General features: G+C 48.5%; 1 protein-coding gene across 1 annotated transcript in view; it reads left to right on the forward strand.

Annotated features, from left to right (window-relative positions):
- PPP1R16B (protein phosphatase 1 regulatory subunit 16B) overlaps positions 1–20990 on the forward strand; it is a 117794-nt gene extending 96804 nt beyond the window's left edge. The window contains exons 6-11 of the mRNA XM_054467509.2: positions 747–871; positions 4018–4143; positions 5040–5115; positions 5881–6010; positions 6103–6271; positions 16131–20990. Coding sequence (XP_054323484.1) covers positions 747–871; positions 4018–4143; positions 5040–5115; positions 5881–6010; positions 6103–6271; positions 16131–16640 — 1136 coding nt within the window. The 3' untranslated portion in view covers positions 16641–20990. The remainder of the gene's footprint in view (positions 1–746; positions 872–4017; positions 4144–5039; positions 5116–5880; positions 6011–6102; positions 6272–16130) is intronic.
- The last annotated feature ends 3186 nt before the right edge of the window (positions 20991–24176 follow it).

Below are 24176 nucleotides of genomic sequence, written 5' to 3' on the forward strand. Positions count from 1 at the left end.
CAGGGAATACTTAATTTCGTTTAAAGCTTAGTCAAAAGAAACGTGTGATTTTATTTCCTCCTTTTGTAGACCTCTCCTGAATTCGATCGAAGAGTGCTTGGTCTAATGGATCTTTTTACGGAGCATGTCATCCTCTCCTTAAATACTATTTGTAGCTGTCAGTAACACACTTTTAAGACAGGAATGGGATTCGGGCTATACAATGTCTCTCTGGGCCCCCTACCTCAATTGACTCAGCTCTCCACTTGAAAGTAATGTATTCATTCATTCAGTCCTTCTGCAACTAAAATTGATTGAGCGTTGTGCCAGGTGCTACAGACACAACCATGGTTAAGATGAAGGAAACTAACAGAGACCCTGGTCAGATAGGGCGGTCAGTGGAGGCCACATTGGGAGATGATCCAGTCCAGGACCTAAAGAACAAGACAGAGGCAGCCATCTGAGCAGTTGGAGGTGTGTAGGTGGATGGTAGGGACTTTCAGGTAGAAGAACAGCATATGCAAAGCGACCAATATGAATCCATTGCCTAGTGGGTGCCAGGCAGGAATGCCCTTGCTCTGTGGGCCAATGCATGGTGTCTCATCAGGCCTGAAGACAATGATCTATGGGCATGTCTGCATGCCCTCTTGACTGGCGTACCCTCTTGACTGGCGTAACAAGAGCCATGCCTCCCTCATCTGCCTTCCCTTGCCCTCTGGGGTCGTAGGCCTGAGGGTGCTAAATAAATCCCCTCTTTCCCACTGCAGGCATCACCCAAGAGAAAATCAACGAGATGCGGGCAGCTCCTGAGCAGCAGATGATTGCAGACATCCACTGCATGATCGCAGCAGGCCAGGACCTGGACTGGATAGATGCCCAGGGTGCCACACTGGTGAGGAGATGGGCCAGTACCAAAACCAAGACCAGCTAGGTCCAAAGTGGGCCAGCACCTGGTGGGGACCAACCCTGTACCCTTGGGGCCTGTCTGTGACCTTGGACCTCCGCAAGAATCCTTTTGGGCCAGGATTGCCCCTGGATAGGGAGGGTCAGCAGAGCAGGGCTCAGCCTCTTTGAGAACCTGGCCTCTCTCTGGGCTGGGCTTGGTGGCTCACACCTGTAGTCCCAGCTACTTGGGAGGCTGAGGTGGGAGGATCACTTGAGCCTGGGAGTTTGAGTTTGAGTTGTGATTGCACCAATGCACTCTAGCCTGGGTGACGGAAAGACTTTGTCTTTAATAAACAAACAAACAAAAAAGAATCCAGCCACTCTCAAGTGGGGCTTGGAGTTAGGAGCCTGGGTGGGAGGCCTGGCTCCCACCTGTTCACCAACTGCTCTGTCTCCAAGATCTTCCTTCACCCCAGGCTTCATGTGTCCATCTTGAGCTCCTTATTTCCCTCTCCTCTAATGATGTCCTCCATTAAGGACTGGTGACACCATTCACCCACTCACCCATGCTTTCTTGCTTTGCACTGTCCATTCCCCTGCCTTAGTGTCACCTCTCCCACCCTAGCACCCCACTGCCTTGCCTCATCAGCTCCCCTGATACTACTGCAACAGCCTCTCCTTTGGGTTCCCTGACTTCAGAGTCTGCCCACCACTCCCAGTCATCCATTCATCCATTGGTCCATCCAACCATCCGTCCATCCATCCATCCATCATTCCATTCATCTGTCCGTCCATCCATCCATCCAGTCAACACACAGGTATGAGCACCTCCTCTGTGCCACATACTTTACTAGACCCTGGAGATAGAGAACAATAGGACCTTCTTCTCTCTCAAATCCGCCTGGTTAACTCCACTCATCCTTGCAGCTCAAGTGTCAGTGACTTAGGAAAACCTCCCTGGCCGCTCCTCATAGGCTCTCAGAGCACACTGCAGCCTAATATTGGGGAGGTCTGCTTCTGCAACTTGTAAATCAAAATTCAGAGCATGGCTATGGCAGCCTACCCCCCTGACTGGGGGGCGGGTGCACTGACCCAGGCTTAGGTTCCATGCTGGTCATAAGCACTCAGCAGTCTCAGGATCTCGAGCTCACTAGATAGGGCTCAGCAGTATCAGGTATCCTCACCGCCCCTCAGGCCTGACCTGGCCGCCCAGGTCAGGCTGCCAGGCCTGTGATAAGTGGGCTTCTCCCACCTGCTTCCTGAGCTCTCACATCTGTTTTGTGCCCATTTCTATTACTTGGGTCCCTGCTTGGATCACCTGCTCAGCCTAGCACTCAAGAATGGGGTCAGGTAGGAAGACTGACTATTTCTGTCTGAAGTCAAGGCCAGGCTGCACTAGGGCATTACCCACCCTCATTGTAGCTCCACTGGGGCTGTCATTCGGTCTTCTAGACACAGGGATCTTCTCTTCCTGGGCTGGGGCTGGCCTCAGGGTGGCCCCATCCCCATGGGCTGGGCATATACTAGGTCTTAGGTCTTCCCAGTAAACTGGAGATCACAGTGTCTTCCTCACAGTGTTGCTGGGAGCATTAAATGAGATTCTGTGTGAAAGTGCTTAGCACAGTCTGTAAATTCTCAATAGATGTTAGCAATGACCATTATTTTTACTAACAATGCCACTATTCCACTCATACCTTTTCATTTCCAGCCAAGTAGTGAGGTTTGTAATGTCAGACTGGCCAGCAGGTGTCATTCTCTACAACTGACAAGCATCAGACATTTATAAATCAGATAATTATACTAATTTTCACATCATACCCTTGCTTTTTCAAATTGGGAAAAAAAAAAAAAAAACCTTCAAGCAACCTTCTCCCAGGATGAGGTAGCATCTGACCATCAGGTCTGTGTTCAGAATGATCACTTCCTGAGGCCATGCCTTCTTTGTCCCACTGACTCTCCAGCCCCAGACCTCAGGCCCCCTGAGGTTCTCTGGCTTCCTCTCAGCTAGTCTTCTGCTGGCCGCCTTGGACTCTAACTTCTATCTCTCATCTTGGCTGGACAGTTGATGCCTTTTTTCTTATTTCCTTCTCTCTCCTTCATTCATTCTCATGGTCATCATTTAGGACTCTCTAAGAATGTGAATCCCTTACTGAGTGTTCATTATGGGCTAAGCTATTCATGTATTTTGGGGGCAAATTGAACAATCATGACAACTGAGGTCTGCCAGGCAGTGGCCATGACTGAAGGCCTTGAATGGGATCACAGTCCCTTATTGGATGTATTATCTATTGCTGCATAACAAACTACCCCACAATGTAGCATCTTAAAACAATAATAAATATTTATTGTCTCACATGATTTCTTTGGGTCAGAGAGTTAGGAACAGCTTAACTGGGTGGCTCTGGCTTGGTGGCTCTCATGATATTGCAACCCAGATGTTGCAATATTGTTGAGACTACTGGGGCTACAGTCTCATCTGAAGGCTTGACTGGTACTGGAGGATCCACTTCCAAGTCAGTTCACTCACATGGCTGGCAAGTTAGTGCTGGCTGTTGGCAGGAAACCTCAGTTTCTCACCTCCTTAGGACCTCTCCTTGAGGCTTCTTGAGGGTCCTCACAACATAGTGGCTGCCTTCTTCTAGAATAATTGATCCAAGACAACATAAAGTAGAAGCAGCAATGCCTTTTATGCCCTAGCCTCAGAAATCACAAATAGGATATTCACAATATCCTATTTGTTAGAAGTGAGTCACTCAGTCTGGCCCACATTCAAGGTGAGAACAGTCGGCCTCCATCTTTTAAAGGAAGATGTGTCAAAGAATTTGTAGACATATTTAAAAATCACCATATTGAACCTCAGAGACCCCTTCTTCAGGGCTCAGTGCACAGTAGGGGCTCAGTAAATGCTGTTGCTTTAACCACATGGATGCTAAGACCAACCACAGGGGAGAAGAATTCAGCTCTCTACCTTTCCTTCTAGGTCCATATTTCAGACTTAATAATCCTCTGCAATGTGACTGGTATTTCCATTTCATTCTATTCCATTCTACTGGCCCCAAGCATGCTGTGGGACTTGGGTGAAGGTGAGAGCTAGCCTACCGTCAATGTGGGGCTGATCCCCTGGGGAATGCTCACTTCTTTCCTCTCCTCCAGCTGCACATAGCTGGAGCCAATGGATACCTGCGGGCAGCTGAGCTCCTCCTGGACCATGGAGTGCGTGTGGATGTGAAGGACTGGGATGGCTGGGAGCCTCTGCATGCAGCTGCCTTCTGGGGACAGGTAGTTCTCACCCACAGGGCTGTGGGGGAGGCTGGCACAGGGCTAACCTGCTGACACCAAGTTTTTTGGGCTGGCAGTTGGTTTCAAAGAACATAAGACTTTAAGGCTTAAGGTGTTGGCTTAAGGTGTTGACTATAGCTCATATGTGGGATATGAAAAGGCCTAGGGAGTTTGCAAAAAACGTTGGACAAAACAAGTTGTGTTTTTTTGTTTTTGTTTTTGTTTTTTTTTTGAGACAGAGTCTTGCTCTGTCACCCAGGCTGGAGTGCAGTGGTGCAATCTCACCTCACTGCAACCTCCGTCTCCTGGGTTCAAGCAATTCTGCCTCAGCCTCCTGAGTAGCTGGGATTACAGGCATGTGCCACCATGCCCAGCTAATTTTTTGTATTTTTAGTAGAGACAGGGTTTCACCATGTTGGTCAGGCTGGTCTCAAACTCCTGACCTCAGGTGATCTGCCTGCCTCGGCCTCCCAAAGTGCTGGGATGCCACCATGCCTGGCTGACAAGTTGTGTTCTAATAGGATGGTAATCAAATTTGCCAAATAAGAAAACTACCAGCATTTTTGCTCCCAGTACTTTCTCCATTTGTTTCCAGATACAAAACTCTGATCGTCACTTACACCTAGTCCGTCCTTAGATACCTGCCAGCTCTAGAGTTACAGCCAACTCTTTCTTCTCCTTCTTCTTGGTGTGGCCCAGGCATGTGGAGAAGGTGCTAAGCTCATTGCCTCTGTCTGGATTCTCCCCATGGCTCTAGTGTGCAGGCCTTCCCTGGAACTCAACTTTGTCCCACCATTCTTTGGGTCACATCCTAAGAGGCCTTGGGCACTCTCCTCACCTCCCAGGCTTTCTGAGCTCTGGGCAGGGGGACACATGAGCTTCTTCCTGTGTTTCAGATGCAGATGGCAGAGCTATTGGTGTCCCATGGAGCTAGTCTCAGTGCAAGGACATCCATGGATGAGATGCCAATAGGTAAGTCCAGCACAACAGCTGGTGTGCACAAATAGGCAGTTATCAATGTTTTGATGGGTAGAGGGAGAAATAGATAAATATGTTTGTATAGATTGATGGATTGGTGTGTAGATAGATAGATGGATTAATTAATGGATGGTAGATGAATGGACGGATGGACAGATTAATGGATAGATGGATAAATGGATGAATGGATGGATGAGGTGGTAGTTGGGTAGATATTATGAGGTCTGGTTGAATGGATGGGTGGGTGGATGGATGGATGGACAGATAGAAGAATAAGTGGATGAGTGGGTAAAGGATGAATCTATGAATAGATGACTCAGTCAGCAATAGGTAGATAGATGGATGAAGGGGTTAGGTAGAATAGATGGGAGTATGTAGCTTTCTTAGCATCTTTGCATAATTTATTGCTTGGGCTATGTGGGGTACCTGCTTGTTTCCCTCACTACTTCTCATATCAGTGAAGACTTGAGGACTCTTCTTGGAAACTATCAAAGAGGAACATGAATCCCTCGGTCACAGCTGGGAAGCTTAGGAATTGTGACTGTGCCCAGAACCTGGGTTTCCCATTCTTATAATCCTCTAAGGTTTGGGTTGCAGCCCAGGAACTTTGGCTGGCATTGTTTTCTTCCCTCCCTGCATGCCCCGAAAGATGCTTGGAGTTTTCAGTGGGTTGGGATGGCAGCTCCCCTGGTCTGGAGCACCCTCTTGCGCCACAGGTCCTGGCCCCGTCCCCCACAACAGACTCCTCTGCCCCTTCAGACCTGTGCGAGGAGGAAGAGTTTAAGGTCCTGCTGCTGGAGCTAAAACACAAGCATGATGTGATCATGAAGTCACAGCTGAGGCACAAGTCATCCTTGAGCCGGAGGACCTCCAGCGCAGGCAGCCGTGGGTGAGTCCGGGGCAGGGCAGCCAGGGGTCCCTGTGCGTGCTCCTTCCTGTGGCGCCTGGGTGCAGCCTCCAGCACCCACTTTGTCCTCTCAGGAAGGTGGTGCGGCGAGCCAGCCTGTCGGACAGGACCAACCTGTATAGGAAGGAGTATGAGGGAGAGGCCATCCTGTGGCAGCAGCGGAGTGCAGCTGAGGATCAGCGGACCTCCACCTACAACGGGGACATCAGGGAGACCAGGACAGACCAAGAGAATAAGGACCCTGTGAGTGGCCTCACGCCCTGCCCTAGTGTCAGCCACTGCAATGGGAGGAGAACAGGGCCCAGCCTGGCCTTGCCTCTTCAACTGAGAGCCTTCAGAGGGAAGTAGCCAGGCACTGCCTGTAAACTAGCATATCCAGTCTGATGGTGATGGCTACTGTAGTTAAACCAGCAGATTCGGTCTGATGGTGGTGGCTGCTGTAGTTAAGGAGGTGATCGGGGATTGTGTTAGAGGCTGAGCTGGGTGCTTTGGCACACAGGTAGGTCTCCTAATTGACAGGGGTTGGGTGTCCGCTATGCGCCTAGCTGTGCGCCAGCACACCTAGCAGTGGACTTCTCAGAAGAGAGCTTCAGTAGGGCAGTCACCCAGGAGCTGAGGGTGCTACAACTTCTTTTTTAGGAAATATAACAAGATACTGAGAATTGTGTTTATCAGAACATGTTTTTTGAAAAAATGGAGTAGGATCCTAGTAGGACCTCTGAGAAGCCTGCTTCTGTAGCAGCCAATGGTCCTTTAATCTTTAAGCTGCCTTCCTGAGGGGACACACATTCATTTCTGATGGCTGCTTTAAGAAATTATCACAAACTGGATGGCTTAACATGGTGGAAATTTATTCTCTCTCAGTTCTGAAGGCCAGAAGTCTAAAATCGAGGTGACACCAGTGTTGGTTCCCTCTGGGGGCTCTCAAGGGGATTCTGTTCCATGCCTCTGCGAGCTTCTGGTGGCTCAGGCATTCTTTGGCTCTTGCTAACAACGATTCTAGTCTCTGCGTCTATCTCCACATGACCTTTTTCTTTGTGTGTGTGTGTGTGTGTCTGTTTTCTCTTCTTTTTTTATTTTTATTTTATGGGATTTTTTTTGAGACAGGGTCTTGCTCTGTCACTCAGGCTGGAGTGCAGTGGCATGATTATAGATCACTGAAGACTCCAACTCATGGGCTTAAGCGATCCTCCCACCTCAGCCTCCCAAGTAGCTGGGACTATAGGCGGGGGCCATCACGACTGGCTAATTTTCAAATTTATTGTAGAGATGAGGTCTTGCTGTGTTGCCCAGGCTGGCCTCAAACTTAGCCTCAAGCAATCCTCCCACCTTGGTTTCCCAAAGTACTGAGATTACAGGTTCGAGCCACTGTATCTAGCCTGTTTTTTCCTCTTGTAAGGACACCAGTCATTGGATTGGAGCCCATGCCAATCCAGTATGACCTAATCTTAATTTAATTTATTACACCTGCAAATACCTATTTCCAGATAAAGTCACATTCAGAGATTCCAGGTAGACATGAATTTTTGAGGGACACTACTTAACCCAGAACCAACACACTCACTCAGCGTGGCTGCTTTCTTGCTGAGTGGAGTGAACAGGCTTGGGGCTGGAGTGGAACTGCTGAGGACGAGGGAGAAGCTAACTATACCAGAGGTGGTCTGCCATTTTCGTTCTTCCACCACACTATGAACAGATGAAAACATGCCTAGAGAGTTTAGCCTTGGTGGGATGAAATTGATTAGCTACCAAGCATGCCCACGTGTCTCAGAGGGACCCTGCTTCCCAGCATGAACAGTGGGGTCACCTGTCTCACCAGGAGGTGTGAAGGTGCCTGCCCAAGGGGAGGCCACATCAAAGCCACCAGCTGGTGATGGAGAGGGCACTTAGGGAAGCTTTGTTCTGCCTGGCCCCTTAGTCTGAGGATTGGTGAGAAAAGAGATGTAGATCAATATCAAATCACATTTCAGATGTCTCCCAGCTGTGCTTTATTTATTTTTCCTTTGTGATTGTGGTGTAACTTAAGTATGGTAAAGCAGACAAATCTTTTTTTATTTTTTTATTTTTTTATGATATGGAGCCTCGCTCTGTTACCCAGGCTGGAGTGCAGTGGTGTGATTTCAGCTCACTGCAACCTGTGCTCCCGAGTTCAAGCGATTCTCTTGCCTCAGCCTCCCGAGTAGTTGGGATTACTAGTGCCTGCCACGACGCCTGGTGGATTTTTGTATTTTTAGTAGAGATAGGGTTTCACCGTGTTGGCCAGGCTGGTGTTGAAGTTCTGACCTCAAGCAATCCTTACCCACTTGGACCTCCCAAAGTTCTGGGCTTACAGGTGTGAGCCACCATGCCTGGCCAAGTAGACAAATCTTAAATGAGATTTTCAACAACCTTTTACAAATGTACACACTCAGATGAATTCATAGAGCATTTTCATCATCCATGTTCTCTCTCTGTCCTTTCCCCCACTCCAAATGTAGTCACTATTTAACTTTGAGTTCTAAAGATTAATTTTGTATATGCATATGAATGACCCTGTAGTTTCTTTTGTGTCTGGCTTTTTTTACATCCGTGAGAGTCACCCATGTTGTGGCATATAGCAGTAGTTCTTTTTTTTTTTTTTGAGACAGGAGTTCACTCTGTTGACTGGGCTGGAGTGCATTGGTGTGATCCTAGCTCGCTGCAGCCTTGACCTCTTGGGATCAAGCGATCCTCCCACCTCAGCCTCTTAGGTAGCTGAGACTATAGGCATGCACCACCATGCCTGGCTAATTAAAAAAAAATTTTTGGCCGGGTGCCATGGCTCATGCCTGTAATCCCAGCACTTTGGGAGGCCGAGGTGGGTAGATCACAAGGTCAAGAGATCGAGACCATCCTAGCCACATGGTGAAACCCCATCTCTACTAAAAATACAAAAATTAGCTGGGCGTGGTGGCGCACATCTGTAGTCCCAGCTACTCAGGAGGCTGAGGCAGGAGAATCACTCGAACCCGGGAGGTGGAGGTTGCAGTAAGCCAAGATCGAGCCACTGCACTCCAGCCTGGGGACAGAGCGAGACTCCGTCTCAAAACAAAACAAAACAAAATTTTTTAGAGATGGAATCTTGCTATGTTGCCCAGTCTGGTCTCAAACTCCTGGGCTCAAATGATTCTCTTGCCTCAGTCTCCCAAAGTGCTGGGATTATAGGCGCGAGCCACTGCACCTGGCCTCACTCTTGTTTTTTTTTCTTTCTTTTTTTTTTTGAGATGGAGTCTCGCTCTGTCCCCCAGGCTGGAGTGCATTGGCGCGATCTCGGCTCACTGCAACCTCCACCTCCCGGGTTCACGACATTCTCCTGCCTCAGCCTCCCTAGTAGCTGGGACTATAGGTGCCCACCATCACACCCAGCTAATTTTTTGTATTTTCAGTAGAGACGCGGTTTCACCGTGTTAGATCTTGATCTCCTGACCTCGTGATCCGCCGGCCTCAGTCTCCCAAAGTGCTGGGATTACAGGCGTGAGCCACCACGCCCAGCCGCCTCATTCTTATTGCTTTCTAGAATTTGATTGTTTGAATATTAAAATTTACATATCCATGCTCCTTTTTTTTTTTTTTTTTAAATTGAGACAGAGTTTCGCTTTGTCACCCAAGCTAGAGTGCAGTGGCATGCTCTTGGCTCACTACAACCTCCGCCTCCCAGGTTCAAGCGATTCTCCTGCCTCAGCCTCCTGAGTAGCTGGGATTACAGGTGCGTGCCACCACGCCCGGCTAATTTTTCCATTTTTAGTAGAGACGGGGTTTCGCCATATTGGCCAGGCCGGTCTTGAATTCCTGACCTCAAACGATCCATCCTCCTCGGCCTCCCAAGGTGTTGGTATTACAGGGGTGAGCCACTGCTCCTGGCCTCCATTCTCCTTTTGGTGGACATTTGGGTTTCTTGTTTCTGGCTCCTGTGAATAAAGCTGCTATAAACATTTTTGTACATGTCTTTTGGTGGACATAAGCACTATTTTGTGTTGAGAATATACCCAGGAAAGCAGTGGGAGTCACGGGTAGGCATATGTTTAGCTTTAGTGGATACTACCAAGCAGTTTTCCAAGATGCCTTGTACCTGTCTGCTTTCCCATGGCAGAGTGTTTCTTGCCAACCCTTGGTATAGTCAGTTTTTTTTTTTTTTTTTTTTTTGATACAGAGTTCTGCTCTTGTTGCCCAGTCTGGAGTGCAATGGTGCCATCTCGGCTCACTGCAATCTTCACCTCCCGGGTTCAAGTGATTCTCCTGTCTCAGCCTCCCGAGTAGCTGAGATTACAGGCACCTGCCACCATGCCCAGCTAATTTTTGTGTTTTAGTAGAGATGCGGTTTCACCATGTTAAGGTGGGAATTCTCAAAGCATGGTCCCTGGACCAGCAACATCAGCATCACCTAGGAACTTGTTAGAAATGCAGACTTTGGCTGGGCACAGTGGCTCACAAATCCTGTAATCCCAAAACTGAGGGAGGCTGAGGTGGGAGGATCTCCTGAGCCTAGGAGTTACTGGACAACATGGCAAGACCCTATCTCTACCACCCACCAAAAAAAAAAAAAAAAAAACAATTAGCTGGGTGTGGTGGTGTGTACCTGTAGTCTGAGGCCTTGTGAGGCCGAGGCAGGAGGATTGCTTGAGTCGAGGAATTCGAGGCTGCAGTGAGCTATGATAGCACCACTGAACTCCAGCCTGGGTGACAGAGTGAGGCCTGGTCTCTAAAAAAAAAAAAAAAGTAAATAAATGTAGATTCTCAGGACCCACCCCAGATGTGGCGATACTGCTGCACACAAGAATTTCAGAACCACTTATTTGAGGATAACTTGTTTAGCCTGACCTCCAAATCACATTTCTTCCAAGGCTGTGCCCTGTTAGCCTTCAAGGCTGACTTTGGTTCACTGTTTTTTGTTTTTGTTTTTGTTTTTTAACTCTGAGACAAGGTCTCACTCTGTTGCCAAGGCTAGACTGGAGTGCAGTGGTGCAATCTTGGTTCACTATAGCCTCTGCCTCCCAGATTCAAGCAATTCTCCCACCTCAGCCTCCCGATTAGCTGGGACTACAGGCACCCGCCACCATGCCCGGCTAATTTTTGTGTTTTTTGGTAGAGATGGGGTTTCCCCATGTTGGCCAGGCTGGTCTCGAACTCTTGACCTTAAGTGATCCGCCTGCCTTCGCCTCCCAGAGTGCTGGGATTACAGGCATGAGCCACTGTGCCGCTTGTTTTTTAATCTGATGTTTAAGTAGCAGTACAGACAAACTAAATCAGAATCTCAGGAGTTGGGACCTCGGCATTGTATATGTTTGTCGTTGGTGGTTTTTTAAATTTATTTTTAGATGGAATCTTGCTCTGTCGCCAGGCTGGAGTGCAGTGGCTCAATCTTGGCTCACTGCAACCTCTGCCTCCCGGGTTCAAGCGATTCTCTTGCCTCAGCCTCCTGAGTAGCTGGAATTACAGGCGCACGCCACCACGCCCAGCTAATTTTTGTATTTTTAGTAGAGACATGGTTTCACCATGCTGGTCAGGATGGTCTCAATCCCTTGACCTTGTGATCCACCTGCCTCGACCTCCCAAAGTGCTGGGATTACAGGCATAAGCCACCATGTCTGGCCATGTCGTTGTTTTTTAAAGCTAAAGAGAGACTGTTTTTGAAGTGATTGCAGCAGTAAGTAGAATGCATCGACCACAGAATTGGCAAGATCTTGGAGGTCAAGGAGAAAGGAGTTTGTTTCCTAGAGAGGAAGACGGAGGCTGCAAGTACTGAAGGTTGGGGGTGGGACGAGCAGGTGGTGTAATTGGACAGTTGACCAGGAATGTGTGTCCCGTGGTCAGCCCATTTCCAGAAGGGTCTTCAGGAGAGTTTTTCTGCATTGCAGTGCTTGTTTACCCTCAGGGTGAGTCAAAGTCCAGGATCCTGTGGGGAGGGGAGCAGCTTAACTAAAATTTGGTGAAATCATTTACTGCTGGGCGCAGTGGCTCACACCTGTAATCCCAGCACTTTGAGAGGCCCAGGCTCCTGACCTCATCTGAGGTCAGGAGTTTGAGACCAGCCTGGCCAACATGGCGAAACCCTGTCTCTACTAAAAATAGCCAGGCGTGGTGGCAGGTGCCTGTAATGCCAGCTACTTGGGAGGCTGAGGCAGGAGAATCACTTGAACCTGGGAGGCAGAGGTTGCAGTGAGCCAAGATCGTACCACTGCACTCCAGCCCGGGCAACAGAGTGAGACTCTATCTCAAAAAAAAAAAAAAAATCATCTAGCAAGCATTAATTTCAGTTGATAAATTGACAGTTTAGCTCATCATTGCAGAGAAAAAGAAAGAGAACTTGAGGGACTGTGTTTGGGTTATCCTAGGAAAAGGAGGGGTCATCTGAGCGTTCTGGAAATCCTATGGGGAAGGGTGATTCTGTGCAGTCAGCCATTCCCCAGAACACAAAAGGTGGGGGTTTTGTTTAACCTTCCTGTTTTCCAGTATCTCAGTTCAACATTGCCAGGATGATGGTGCCTACCACAAAGGGTGTTCTAGGGTCAATTGTGTTCTTATTTGTATAGAACTCAGCCCATAATTTGTACCTCATTAAGCATTAGGCAGATAAATATATTTAGAAGTTCCCTGCATCATGAGAAACCCTCTTTCGTCTAACCCACATCCTTCAGGCTGGAGTTAATTCCTCTTCCTTCAATGCTCTGATTTCTGACACCGTAGATGGATATAGGTGGGTTTTGTTTTGTTTTGTTGAGACAGGGTCTCATTCTGTCACTCAGGTTAGACTGCAGTGGTGCAAACATGGCTCACTGCAGCCTTACCCTCCTGGGCTCAAGTGATCCTCCTTCCCAGCCTCCCATGTAGCTGAGCCACAGGCACGCACCACCATGCCCAGCTAATTTTTAAATTTTTTGTAGCGATGAGGTCTCACTATGTTGCCTAGGCTGGTCTCCAACTCTTAGGATGAAGCCATCCTCCCACCTCAGCCTCCCAAAGTGCTGGGATTACAGGCATGAGCCACTGCACCCAGCAGAGATTTTTTTCTTTTTAAACTAATAGATTTTTTTTTTGAGCAGTTTTAGAACTCTAGAAAAATGAGTGGAAACTACAGATATTTCCCATATACACCCCCCTCCACCCTGGTTTCCCCTGTTATTAACAACTCGCATTAGTGTGGTACATATGTTATCACTGATGAGCCAATATTGATACATTATTATGAACTAAAGCCCATAGTTTACATCAGGTTTGCTCTTTGTGTCGTAACTCCTGTGGGTTTTGACAAATGCATAATGTCATGTGTCCATCATGATAGTGTCACACAGAATGCTCTCGCCACTTGATTTAGGTGGTTATATTAGACGGTTGAGATTGTGAACAACTGGTGAAAGAGACCAAGGCTGTCCCACTAAACAGCCCTGGTATTCTACTTACGGTTCCTCCCCAAACTCTGGCAATCACTGATCTACTGTTTTCATAGTCTTGCTTTTCCAAAATGTTATATACTTGGAATTGTATAATATGTAATGCTTTCAGATTGGTGTTCTATATGGTTTTTTTTGAGACGGAGTCTCACTCTGTTGCCCAGGCTGGAGTGCAGTTGTGCAATCTCGGCTCACTGCAACCTCTGCCTCCTGGTTCAAACAATTATCCTGCCTCAGCCTCCTGAGTAGCTGGGATTAGAGGCATGCGTCACTGCGCCTGTCTAATTTTTGTGTTTTTCTTTTAGTAGACACAAGGTTTCACCATGTTGGCCAGGCAGGTCTCGAACTCCTGACCTCAAGTGATCCGTCCACCTTAGCCTCCCAAAGTGCTGGGATTATAAGCATGAGCCACCACGCTTGGCCTGTACATGTTTTTTTAACTGCCTAGATGATGCCAGTGTGCATCCAAGATGGGATCAGTGTCTCAGATCTTTGCCATTCTAAACATCAGCAGGAAATTCTTAGAAGTGCCAAATTGCAGGCCCCAACCCAGACCTATTGAATCAGAATAGGGACTTTAGCAATATCCCTAGGCAACTCACATACACATCAAAGTTTGAGAAGCACTGACTAGGACCACCAAGAAATGGTCTCTCCATGACATGGCATCAGTCTGCCTGCATAGTTCAGAAGGAGCCATAAAAAAAAAAAAAGGTTGGACTCGGTGGCTCATGCCTGTAATCCCAGTGCTTTGGGAGGCTGAGGTGGGAGGATCATTTGATACCAGGAGTTCAAGACCAGCCTGTGCAACATAGTGAGGCCCTGACTCTAAAAGGAGAAAGCAAAGAAATACACACTCATAAATGGAAACTTACTATGGAAAGTGTTCTTTGCCTTATCACATATTACCATGTATATATAACATATATATGTTATATATATGTATGTTATATATATATATGTTAGAAAACTAGATTATAAACTACATTTTATATATATATATCTTGGACATCTTTCCATGCCAGCTCGTGGAGACTTCCTTCATTCTTTTTACCAGCTACAGAGCATGCCAATAGAAGTACTGGCCACAATGTCCTGCTTGCCCAATGATGACTTTCAGGCTTTACACTAATGAGAGAGAAAATCTGTGAAATGGGCTTGCTGGTGCAAAGTATACAATCTTTTCTAAAAATTTTTATCATTATTATTGTTTTTACTTTTTACTGAAGAGCTGGGGAGAGAAGAAAGGAAAAAAAGAAAAAAAATTTCACTGAAGGTTGGTGCAAAACTGTCCACCAAAGAGACTGTAGCAATTTCCATTCTCACTTATTTCCCCATACCCCTGCCAACACTGAGTAATAACACACTTTAAACATATTTGTCAATGTGATATCTAAAAGTGATATTTTGTTGTTTTAATTTTTATGTTATTAATGATTAGTGAGGATTAATATTATTCCAATGCCATGTATATCTATATATTTTGCTGTGGGCTACATATTTGTATCCTCTGCCTACTATTTTTATTGAGTAGGTAGGCTTTTAAAAATTGACTTTTGGCTGGGTGCGGTGGCTCATGCCTGCAATCTCAGCACTTTGGGAAGCTGAGGAGTGTGGATCACTTGAGGCCAGGAGTTCAAGATCAGCCTGGCCAGCATGGTGAAACCCCATCTCTATAAAAATACAAAAATTAGCTGAGTGTGGTGGTGCGTGCCTGTAATCCCAGCTACTCGGGAGGCTGAGGCAGAAGAATTGCTTGAACCCAGGAGGCAGAGGTTGCGGTGAGCGGAGATTGCGCCACTGCACTCCAGCCTGAGAGACAGAGCAAGACTCTGTCTCCAAAAAAAAAAAGGACTTTTAAGAGCTCTTTATACTTTTAGAAAGTTAGTCTCTTTTCTGTCATATATGTTGAAAATATTTTCCTAGTTTCTTCATGTGTCTTTTGACCTTGTTCCCTGTTCATGGTGATTTTTGCTGTGCTTTAAATGTTGTCGCATGTATCTATTTTTTAGTTTATAGTTTTTAGGAAGCAGCTACTTTTCGAACTCTTGTTATCCAAGGATTATTGGGTGTACGGGATCCCTGGGTAAGAATCTTTGTGAGATATGATTCATATACAGAGGAAGGATTACAAGTGACTGAAAAACCCAACTCAAATGGACTTACACACAAGGAATTTATTGGCTTGTGCAACTGAAAAGTCTGGGCCTGGAAGGATCCTGGGCTTCAAATGTGTCATCGGGATGCAGTCTCTCTTAGCCTTTCTTCATGCCAACTTCACTTGCAAGCAGACCCTTCAACATAGTATCTCCCCAGCCCTCAGCTTACATCATTCTTACTACCCACAGTTCCTACAGAAACTTCTCTTTCCCAATTGTTCTAGCAAAAGTCACAGGGTTGCTTCACTGAAGCAATTTCAGTTAAGAACTCATCCCTGGGCCAATCCCTGTAGTGAAATATGTTGAATGGCTAGGCCTTGGGTCATGATCCAGGCCCTGGAGCAAGGCCAGGTGTCAGTCAACTCTACGAAAATTCATAGATTGGGGGTTCCCCAAAGGAAAACCCTGGCCCCAATACCCAGGGAGAGAAAACAGATAGAGGAAAAGTCCAAAGAATAATGCCCTCAGCAGAGAGACAGGTGGATAGTAGGTTCAGATCTTCCAGCCAGCTGGTAATGTTGTCCTTCTCACTTGCAGAACCCCAGGCTGGAGAAGCCCGTGCTACTCTCTGAATTTCCTACCAAGATCCCACGAGGTGAACTGGACATGCCTGTTGAGAATGGCCTCCGGGCTCCGGTCAGTGCCTACCAGTATGCACTGGCCAACGGGGATGTCTGGAAGGTGCATGAGGTGCCCGACTACAGCATGGCCTATGGCAACCCTGGCGTGGCCGACGCCACCCCGCCCTGGAGCAGCTACAAGGAACAGAGCCCTCAGACGCTTCTGGAGCTGAAGCGGCAGCGGGCTGCAGCCAAGCTGCTCAGCCACCCCTTCCTTAGCACCCACCTGGGCAGCAGCATGGCCAGGACGGGCGAGAGTAGCAGTGAAGGCAAGGCCCCCTTGATCGGAGGCAGAACTTCACCGTACAGCAGCAATGGGACCTCAGTATATTACACGGTCACCAGCGGAGATCCCCCACTCTTAAAGTTCAAGGCCCCCATAGAGGAGATGGAGGAGAAGGTGCATGGCTGTTGCCGTATCTCCTAGTCTCCGTGTGATGGAGGAGGGAGATGCCTGGGGAGGGGCTCCTGGAATCCAGGCCAGCCCAACAGCCCTGGCTGGGGAGGTGTCAGAGGGCAGCTGGGGAGAGGTGGGCTCTGCTTTTCAGAGGAACTCAGACCCCAGCCCTCACCTGGCTGCCCATAGCATCCCATGTCCCACGTCCTGTGGTTCTGCTTCCTGCTGCATCGTCTGCCATCTGACACAAGGCCTGTCATGGCCTCCTGGCTCACTCTGCTGTCTGATCTTGGGAGGGTGGGCTTGAGATCCCAGCTCTATTCTTGGTATAAAGCCTTCTCCGGATCAGTACATGCATGTCACATTAACACACACACACACACACACACACACACACGCACACACAAGCTCGATCAGTGTGTGTAGGAATGACATACCTGGGCTCAGGGGAAGCAAGGGGGCTTAGAATTTGTGGGGTATTCCCAAAAAGATGGAAGTTAAGACTCAGAGTCTCATTACCACTGCCAATGTGGCTTCAGCAGGGGAGGGGACCTGCTAAGCTGAGACCCATAGTCCTGCTCAGAGTCATCCCAAGGTCTGAGCCACCAGCGACACCTGACAGGGGCGAGAAGTCCTCGCTGTGTTCAGAGGGAGCCAGGAATCTACATGGGTAGATGAGATAGACACAGACCTGCTCCCCGCAGCCTTGTTGAGAGCCACACTTCTGCCCATGCCAGGAGCCAGCTGTGTGACCATCCAGGGGTGGAGGGGGAAAACCAGGCGATTTCATTCCTGAAATCAACCAAATCATGTTTTCCTCTTGGATGGAAGTGTCAAAGGCAGAAGGGTGTGGGAGGGGGACAAGGTCAGTATTTACAAAAGTGTATCTGATTTTAAAAATTCCTTTAGTCTCTAAAACTCCTAGAGGGAGGGAGGTAACTGAATTCACTTCTTTTTGTGGATCGTATCACGGTCACTGGGTTTTACTGGCTGGTGCTGGGAAAACGAAGCTAAGTGAGGAGCTTCCATTGGAATGCTTTTCCAGGGAGAGGAGGCCAATTAATTTAAAAAAAAAAAAACAGTCGCTAGTTAACAGTGACAGAGCCCAGCACCCTGGGGTCTTTGTGAATATCCAGACTGTTTCAGCCCAGCCCATCTCAGCCAACCCTCCTCAGACTGAGCTGTCAGAGCAAGCAATTAGGGGCCAGCCTGCCTCCACCTCTCACCCCCATCCACCCCCATCAGTCATGTGTGCGGAGTCAGTGCTCGGGATCCCGGCCCCAGCTTTTGCCTTTTTGGGGATGCTTGGTGAGACAGTTTTGCCAGTCAGCCCTTTTGAGTTCCTGCCTCACCCAGGGGCTCCCAGCCTGCACTTGCAGGAGTGGTGATGCCCCAAGTCTGTGAATCCAGGGTGCACGTGGTCAGTATCCCGTCCTGCATTCAGGAGAGCCATGGTAGGGCTGGAGTTTGGTCTTGCCCAGCTCTGCAGTTTCATAGTCCCAGCCTTCCTGGTGCTGGGGAGGGAGGACTGTGAATGGCTGTTCTCCCCTCACTGCTGATTCTCCCAGGACCCCCTTTGGAGATGCCCATGGCATGGGCACTGCCCACAGGCTCAGCCAGAACCTTTTGGTGTACCCGACAAGCTGCAGGTTGTCCCTTGCTCTGTGCGCCTTTTATTTGTCCTTAAACTACCTCCTTAGAGCTCTGAAGGGGTCTCCTAGTTCCAGATTTTAATTTGGGGAACAGATCTGGGTTCTTTTTAACCCTCTTCTTTCTCAGTCTATGAGAAACTTTCCCTGAGGGGCACCCGGGCTAGGGGCTTGGGGCTGGAAGACCATCCCCGCCTTGTGCCACAACGTTCTTTGTCATTCTTAGCCCCCTACTGTGGCCCCCCATGGCCCCATAACCCAGAGAGGGAGCTGGACTTCAGGGAGCCTGAGTGATGCTTTCCCAAGAGCAGGGCAGCTGGCTGGACCAGAAAGTAGAGGGCCCATGGGAGTGACTGCGCCCTTGGTGGCTGCTGGAAGGGGAGAGGTTCTCAGCATCAGGCCACCTCCACCCCAATGCCAGGATAGATGTATTCTAGAGTAGGGGTGGAGGCGGCCCAGGAGGCTGAAGACAGGTGCACAGATGCTTCCCACGACCCTGCCATTTGAGATGGGCTCTTCAACATCTCAGGCTGTGGCTGGAACAGGACAGGATGATCTAAAACACACGTACCGTTGGCTGTAAAACAGTATGAGCCCAGACTGATGCTGAAATCCCTCGTGAGCCGACCTTAGCTACAAGGTAGGGAGTTCTGAGGGAAGCCGCATGCTCCTCAGGAGAGAGCTGTTTAGGTTTTCCGATCTTTTTGCTCAGGGGCCAAACACTGAAGGCACGTACTGCCCAACCCACTGAGCACCTGAGGCCATTCCCTCCTTTTCCGCATGCCTCCTTCCTCCTGGGCTATTCCTCTCCACCCAGAAGGCTGGGAATCCCAGCTGATTCCCTGACAGGAGCCGACTTCACACACAGGTGACTCTCAAGCATTGGCTCATGTTTTCAGCCAGGGATAAACCATCCCCTCTTGGGGCTTTAAGTCCCTGGGGAGCTTTCCCTGCAGGTCTCCTGGGTATTGAGAGACAAGTTGGAGACCAACCTCCAATGAATGAGCCTTGGTCATTCATTAATTCACTCATGTAATTTACTGAGTAGCTGCAACATGCCAGCCTCTACGTTAGGTTCTGCGGATAAAGGAGGAATAAGACAGAGTCAGGAGAACTGTTCTTTGTGGTTTCCGTCCCTTGGGGACCACAGGCATCAGCAGTCCCATTCAAGTCACCTGAGGCAAAGTGTCTGCATCTTGGTCCAGCGACTCTTTGCTTTTCGGCTCCTAGAATCCTTAGAGTCTGAATTCCTTTAGCTGGGAACAGCTGTCATGGCCACCCCGGATAACATTTGCCCACAAGTATAGATGCTGGGTCTTGGGTTCCAGGCAGACATCGTCCAGGTTCACCTGGAACTTTCAGTGATAGCTGCCTTCAGCCAGCATCTTTGGGGGACTCTATAATAGCAGCTTGAGATCAGTGTCTAGAAGACTGTTCTGCAATTTGCTGCCAAATGCATCTCAGGTTTTTCAAGTCATAGTTTCTTGCTCATGGTGGCTCATTTATTACATAGTCCCCTCACCCCACTAATGGATAATGGGAGGAAAAGTTGCTGCTTCCTTCAGCATCAAAGCCTTTCCTTGGGAATCTTCCTCCCTCCACGGTAGGGGTGGATTCGGGAGCTGGGAGTAACCAGGCAAAGTCAACCAGGTGCCTAGCTCCTGCTGAGCCCAGGTCCTACGGCAGCTCCTCATTAGATTAAAGGAGACCACTTCCAAAGCAGGTGCTGCGTGGTTCACCATCATATGCCCCAAACAACTGAAAGTTGGTGGTTATCACCAGACTGTGAGTTTCTGGCAAGTAGCTTAGGGAAGCTGAATAAACTCTAGGCCCAGGGCTACTAAAGACTTCAGGATAGAATTCTCCATCAAATATACAGCATAAGTAAAACTGCTCTGCACTGTTTGATCCATTTCCAAGGGGCTTAGAAAAGTTAACAAGGGTGTGTCCCCTGTCCTGCCCCACCGGTTTGCTGGCTTTGTAATAACATAAGACCATTGTGGTTGTTGGTGTCAGATACCTTCCCAACCTGAGCTCTCTCACCTACCTGCTGTCTCTCCTAGAGCAGGATACTGGGGTACTTTCAAGAAGGGTGCTCCTTTTAAGATGCCCAGAAAGGCTGTATTTAACTCTTGCTATTTGTAACTTGGGGATGGTCTCCCCTGCCCCAGGGCACATAAGAGCAAAGGCTCCAATGGTCAGTGGATGACTCTGCAAAAGTGACCCCCTGTGCCAGAAGCTATAGCCCTCTCCCCGACAGGTCTCTCTTGTTGGCCAGAGGGCCTGCTTCCCATGGGCATTGCAAGTGCCACCGTGCGGGGCCTGGCTCTGCACACCCAGGAAAAGTCTGCAGACCCCCAGCCCTCCGCAATAATTCACCAGACCAGAAGCCACTGATGTACAGAGAACACTTAAAAAAATGTATTTTATGTGAAAAAAGTTAAAACTCTGTATACTGTATCAGCAGCTTTGTGTAAAAATGGCAATCAAGAGAGTCTAATATATTTAAAACTTTTTTAAAAAAATCTTCGCGGATCTTTGATATCGTATTGAGGTAACTTCCAGGTAGCCCCTTGCCACGCGGCACCGGTGGGCCTCGGGTCCAAAACCGTGGCTCAGCCACATCCCAAAGGGGGCACATGTCCCTGGAGTTGCTTCCAGCTGCCAAGGCCTGTGACGGAATTCGCTGTTAAGAGTTTTTAATTAAAATTATTAAATTCCTTTTAATAACACCTGCTAGTGTGAGTGATTATTGCTGTGTGCTCACTTGAACAGTGCTGACTTGAATTCACAAAGAGGAGGTTCCTGGAATAGAGGGTGGGTGAGGGCTCCTAGTCTCTTCCCCCTTACCCCACCCCTTTCCCACAGAGGGCTTTCCCATGAGGCCCCTGAAATAGAGGGAGCTCTGGGGGCTCAGACCTGGAGCAGATGTCTCCCCAGACTAGGAGACGGTGAAAACTGATGAATTCAAGAAAAGGTGGGTGGTTGGGAATGACCTTCATTCTGTCAAATAATCTCTTTGAAATTAACATGAGGCCCTATAGTAGCATATATTTATTCCATACATTTTCAAAGTTTTTCCTGATATTTATTTATTTATTTATTTATTTTTATTATTTTTTTTAAGATGGAGCCTCACTCTTTCACCCAGGTTGGAGTGCAGTGGCACAATCTCAGCTCACTGCAATCTCTGCCTCCCGGGTTCCAGCGATTCTCCTGCCTCAGCTTCCTGAGTAGCTGAGATTACAGACGCTTGCCATGATGTCCAGCTAATTTTTTGTATTTTTAGTCAAGACAGAGTTTCACCATGTTGGCCAGGCTGGTCTCCAATTCCTGACCTCAAGTGATCCTCCTGCCTTGAGCTCCCGAAGTGCTGGGATTATAGGCGTGAACCACCACGCCCCGCCTCTCATGACATTTATATGTAACAAGGGTGCCCCTCTCCTCTGTCCCATTCTTGGAGTGAACTGACGTGTCCTGTCCTCTTCCCCCTGCCCCATTTCACTCTTTCCCCTCGTGTGCTTATTGTGGGGAAGTACAATACTATAAAGTACTTCACCTTATGACAGCAATACAGCAGCTAAGGCCCCGGACATTCTCATTTTTTACCTCGAGCATTAGAGGCATAGAGAAGCTATGTGGTTGCACAGCCTCAGACCGCAGTCCTTGGTCCTTGTCCCACACAGAACTTTGTTGGTGTTTTTCTTGAAAGAGGATGAAAAGAGTGTTGGATCACAAGGTCAGGAATTCGAAACCAGCCTGGCCAACGTGGTGAAACCCTATCTCTACTAAAGATGCAGAAAATTGGCCAGGCGTGGTGGCATGAGCCTGTAATCCCAGCTACTCAGGAGGCTGAGGCAGGATAATCGTTTGAACCCGGGAGGCGGAGGTTGCAGTGAGCCAAGATCACACCATTGTACTCCAGCCTGGGCGACGGCAAGACTCCGTCTCAAAAAAAAAAAAAAAAAAGAAGGTGCTCTCTTGCAGCCTCCCGGACCCTGGATACCAGAGCAGGGACACATGGAAGGCCCCACACTTATTCTTAAGAAACTTCACAAAGGGATGGGGATGGGGAGAGGAGAGGTAGAGAGGGAGAGGCGTCTGAACAGCGGCAGGCATTCATCCATTTAAAAAGGTTATTGGTTGCTAAATAACAATGGTAACATCTCACATTTATGACCCACTTTTCATTTACATAAAAAAGATGAGGACTGAAAATTGACTGTTGGATTTAGCTCTGTGGAACTCATGATGAACCTGACAAGAGGTTTTGGTAAAGCAGTGGGGGTTTTAACCTGATTGAACAGGGATGGAAGGGAACTGGAGACAGCAAGTATAGACAACTGGTTTGAGGGTTTCTTTTCTTTTCTTTCTTTCTTTCTTTTTTTGAGACAGGGTCTTACTCCGTCACCCAGGCTGGAGTGCAGTGGTGTGATCATAATTCACTACAGCCGCAAACTCCTGGGCTTAAGTGATCTCTTGCCTCAGCCTTCCCAGTGGCTGGGACCATCATGAACACTGCCATGCACTAAAAGTTAGGCGCACCACCATGCCCAGCTAACTTTTGTGTTTTTTTGTAGAGACAGGGTCTCACTATGCTGCCCAGGCTGGTCTCAAACTCCTGGGCTCAAGTGATCCTCTTCCCTTGGCCTCCCACAGTGCTGGGGTTACAGGTGCAAGTCACCATGGCCAGCCACGTCTGAGATTTTATGCTGCAAAAATAAGAAAAGAGATGGGGAGCTTTAGAGGAATGTAGGGTCAAGAGAGGGTTGTTTTAAGATGAAAAATATTTCAGCATGCTTGTAGGCTGATAGAAATGAATCAGTAAAGAGGGAAGCTGATGTTCCAGGAGAAAGAAGAAGATTGCTGGAGCGATGGTGAGTAGTAGAGGGGCTGGAAATGCCCAGGCAGAGGGGTTGGGGTTGGATGGGCACAGGCACAGTTCATCAATGCCCAGTATACGGGCAGAGATGCAGACAGGAAGGTAGACTAGATGGCCGCACGTGGACGTTCCCTTCTTACTGCTTCTGTGTTCTCGGTGACATAGGAGGCAAGCTGTCAGAGAGGAAAAGGTAGAGAGAAAGAGGGAAATGCGGCCTACCAGGCAGTTTTTTTGTTTGTTTGTTTTTGTTTTGTTTTGTTTTTAGATGGAGTTTCGATCTTGTCGTCCAGGATGGAGTGCAGTGGTGCTATCTCGACTCACTGCAACCTCCGCCTCCCCGCGTTCAAGTGATTCTCCTGCCTCAGCCTCCCGAGTATCTGGGATTACAGGCGTAATCCCAGACACCCGGCTAATTTTTGTATTTTTAGTAGAGACGGGGTTTCACCGTGTTGGTCAGGCTAGTCTCAAACGCCTGACCTCAGGTGATCCGCCCTCCTCGGCCTCTTAAAGTGCTGGGATAACAGGCGTGACCCACCGCGCCCGGCCTCCTAGCAGGCAGTCTTACGGATTATGAATTTAAAACATGACCAGTCAGTAAGCATGGTTACGCTGTTTTTGTTTTTTCCCCAGCCCTGTAGGGCTGCCGGGGTGCAGGTGGAAAGTAGGGTATAACCAGGGTTGGTTGGGGTTTTACAAGGCAAAAACCGATGAAATGAGAGAAGACTACCCGAGGGTGTAATCAAAGGAGCAGTCCTAATATGATGAGCCGGTATTCTTTGAATGAATGAATACATGGTTAAAGGCAGGTGATTAAGGCGATATGGTTGGCCATGCCAAAGCACTGAGAGCCTAGGAGCAGCGTGGCCAGAGTCTCTGGGAGTCGGCACCTGCCTCTCCTCGTTGTCGAGGCCTGTCTGTCCCTGACCTTGCAGGGCCGCGCAGTGGGGCGGCCGGCAGGGGGCGCGCTGGGATGGCCAGGAGCTCGGCTCTCCCAGCTCTGTCCCTGCTCTGCTGCCCGCCTCGCCCCTGCAAATT

Source organism: Pongo pygmaeus, chromosome 21 (genome assembly GCF_028885625.2).
Source record: "Pongo pygmaeus isolate AG05252 chromosome 21, NHGRI_mPonPyg2-v2.0_pri, whole genome shotgun sequence".
Classification (NCBI taxonomy): domain Eukaryota; kingdom Metazoa; phylum Chordata; class Mammalia; order Primates; family Hominidae; genus Pongo; species Pongo pygmaeus.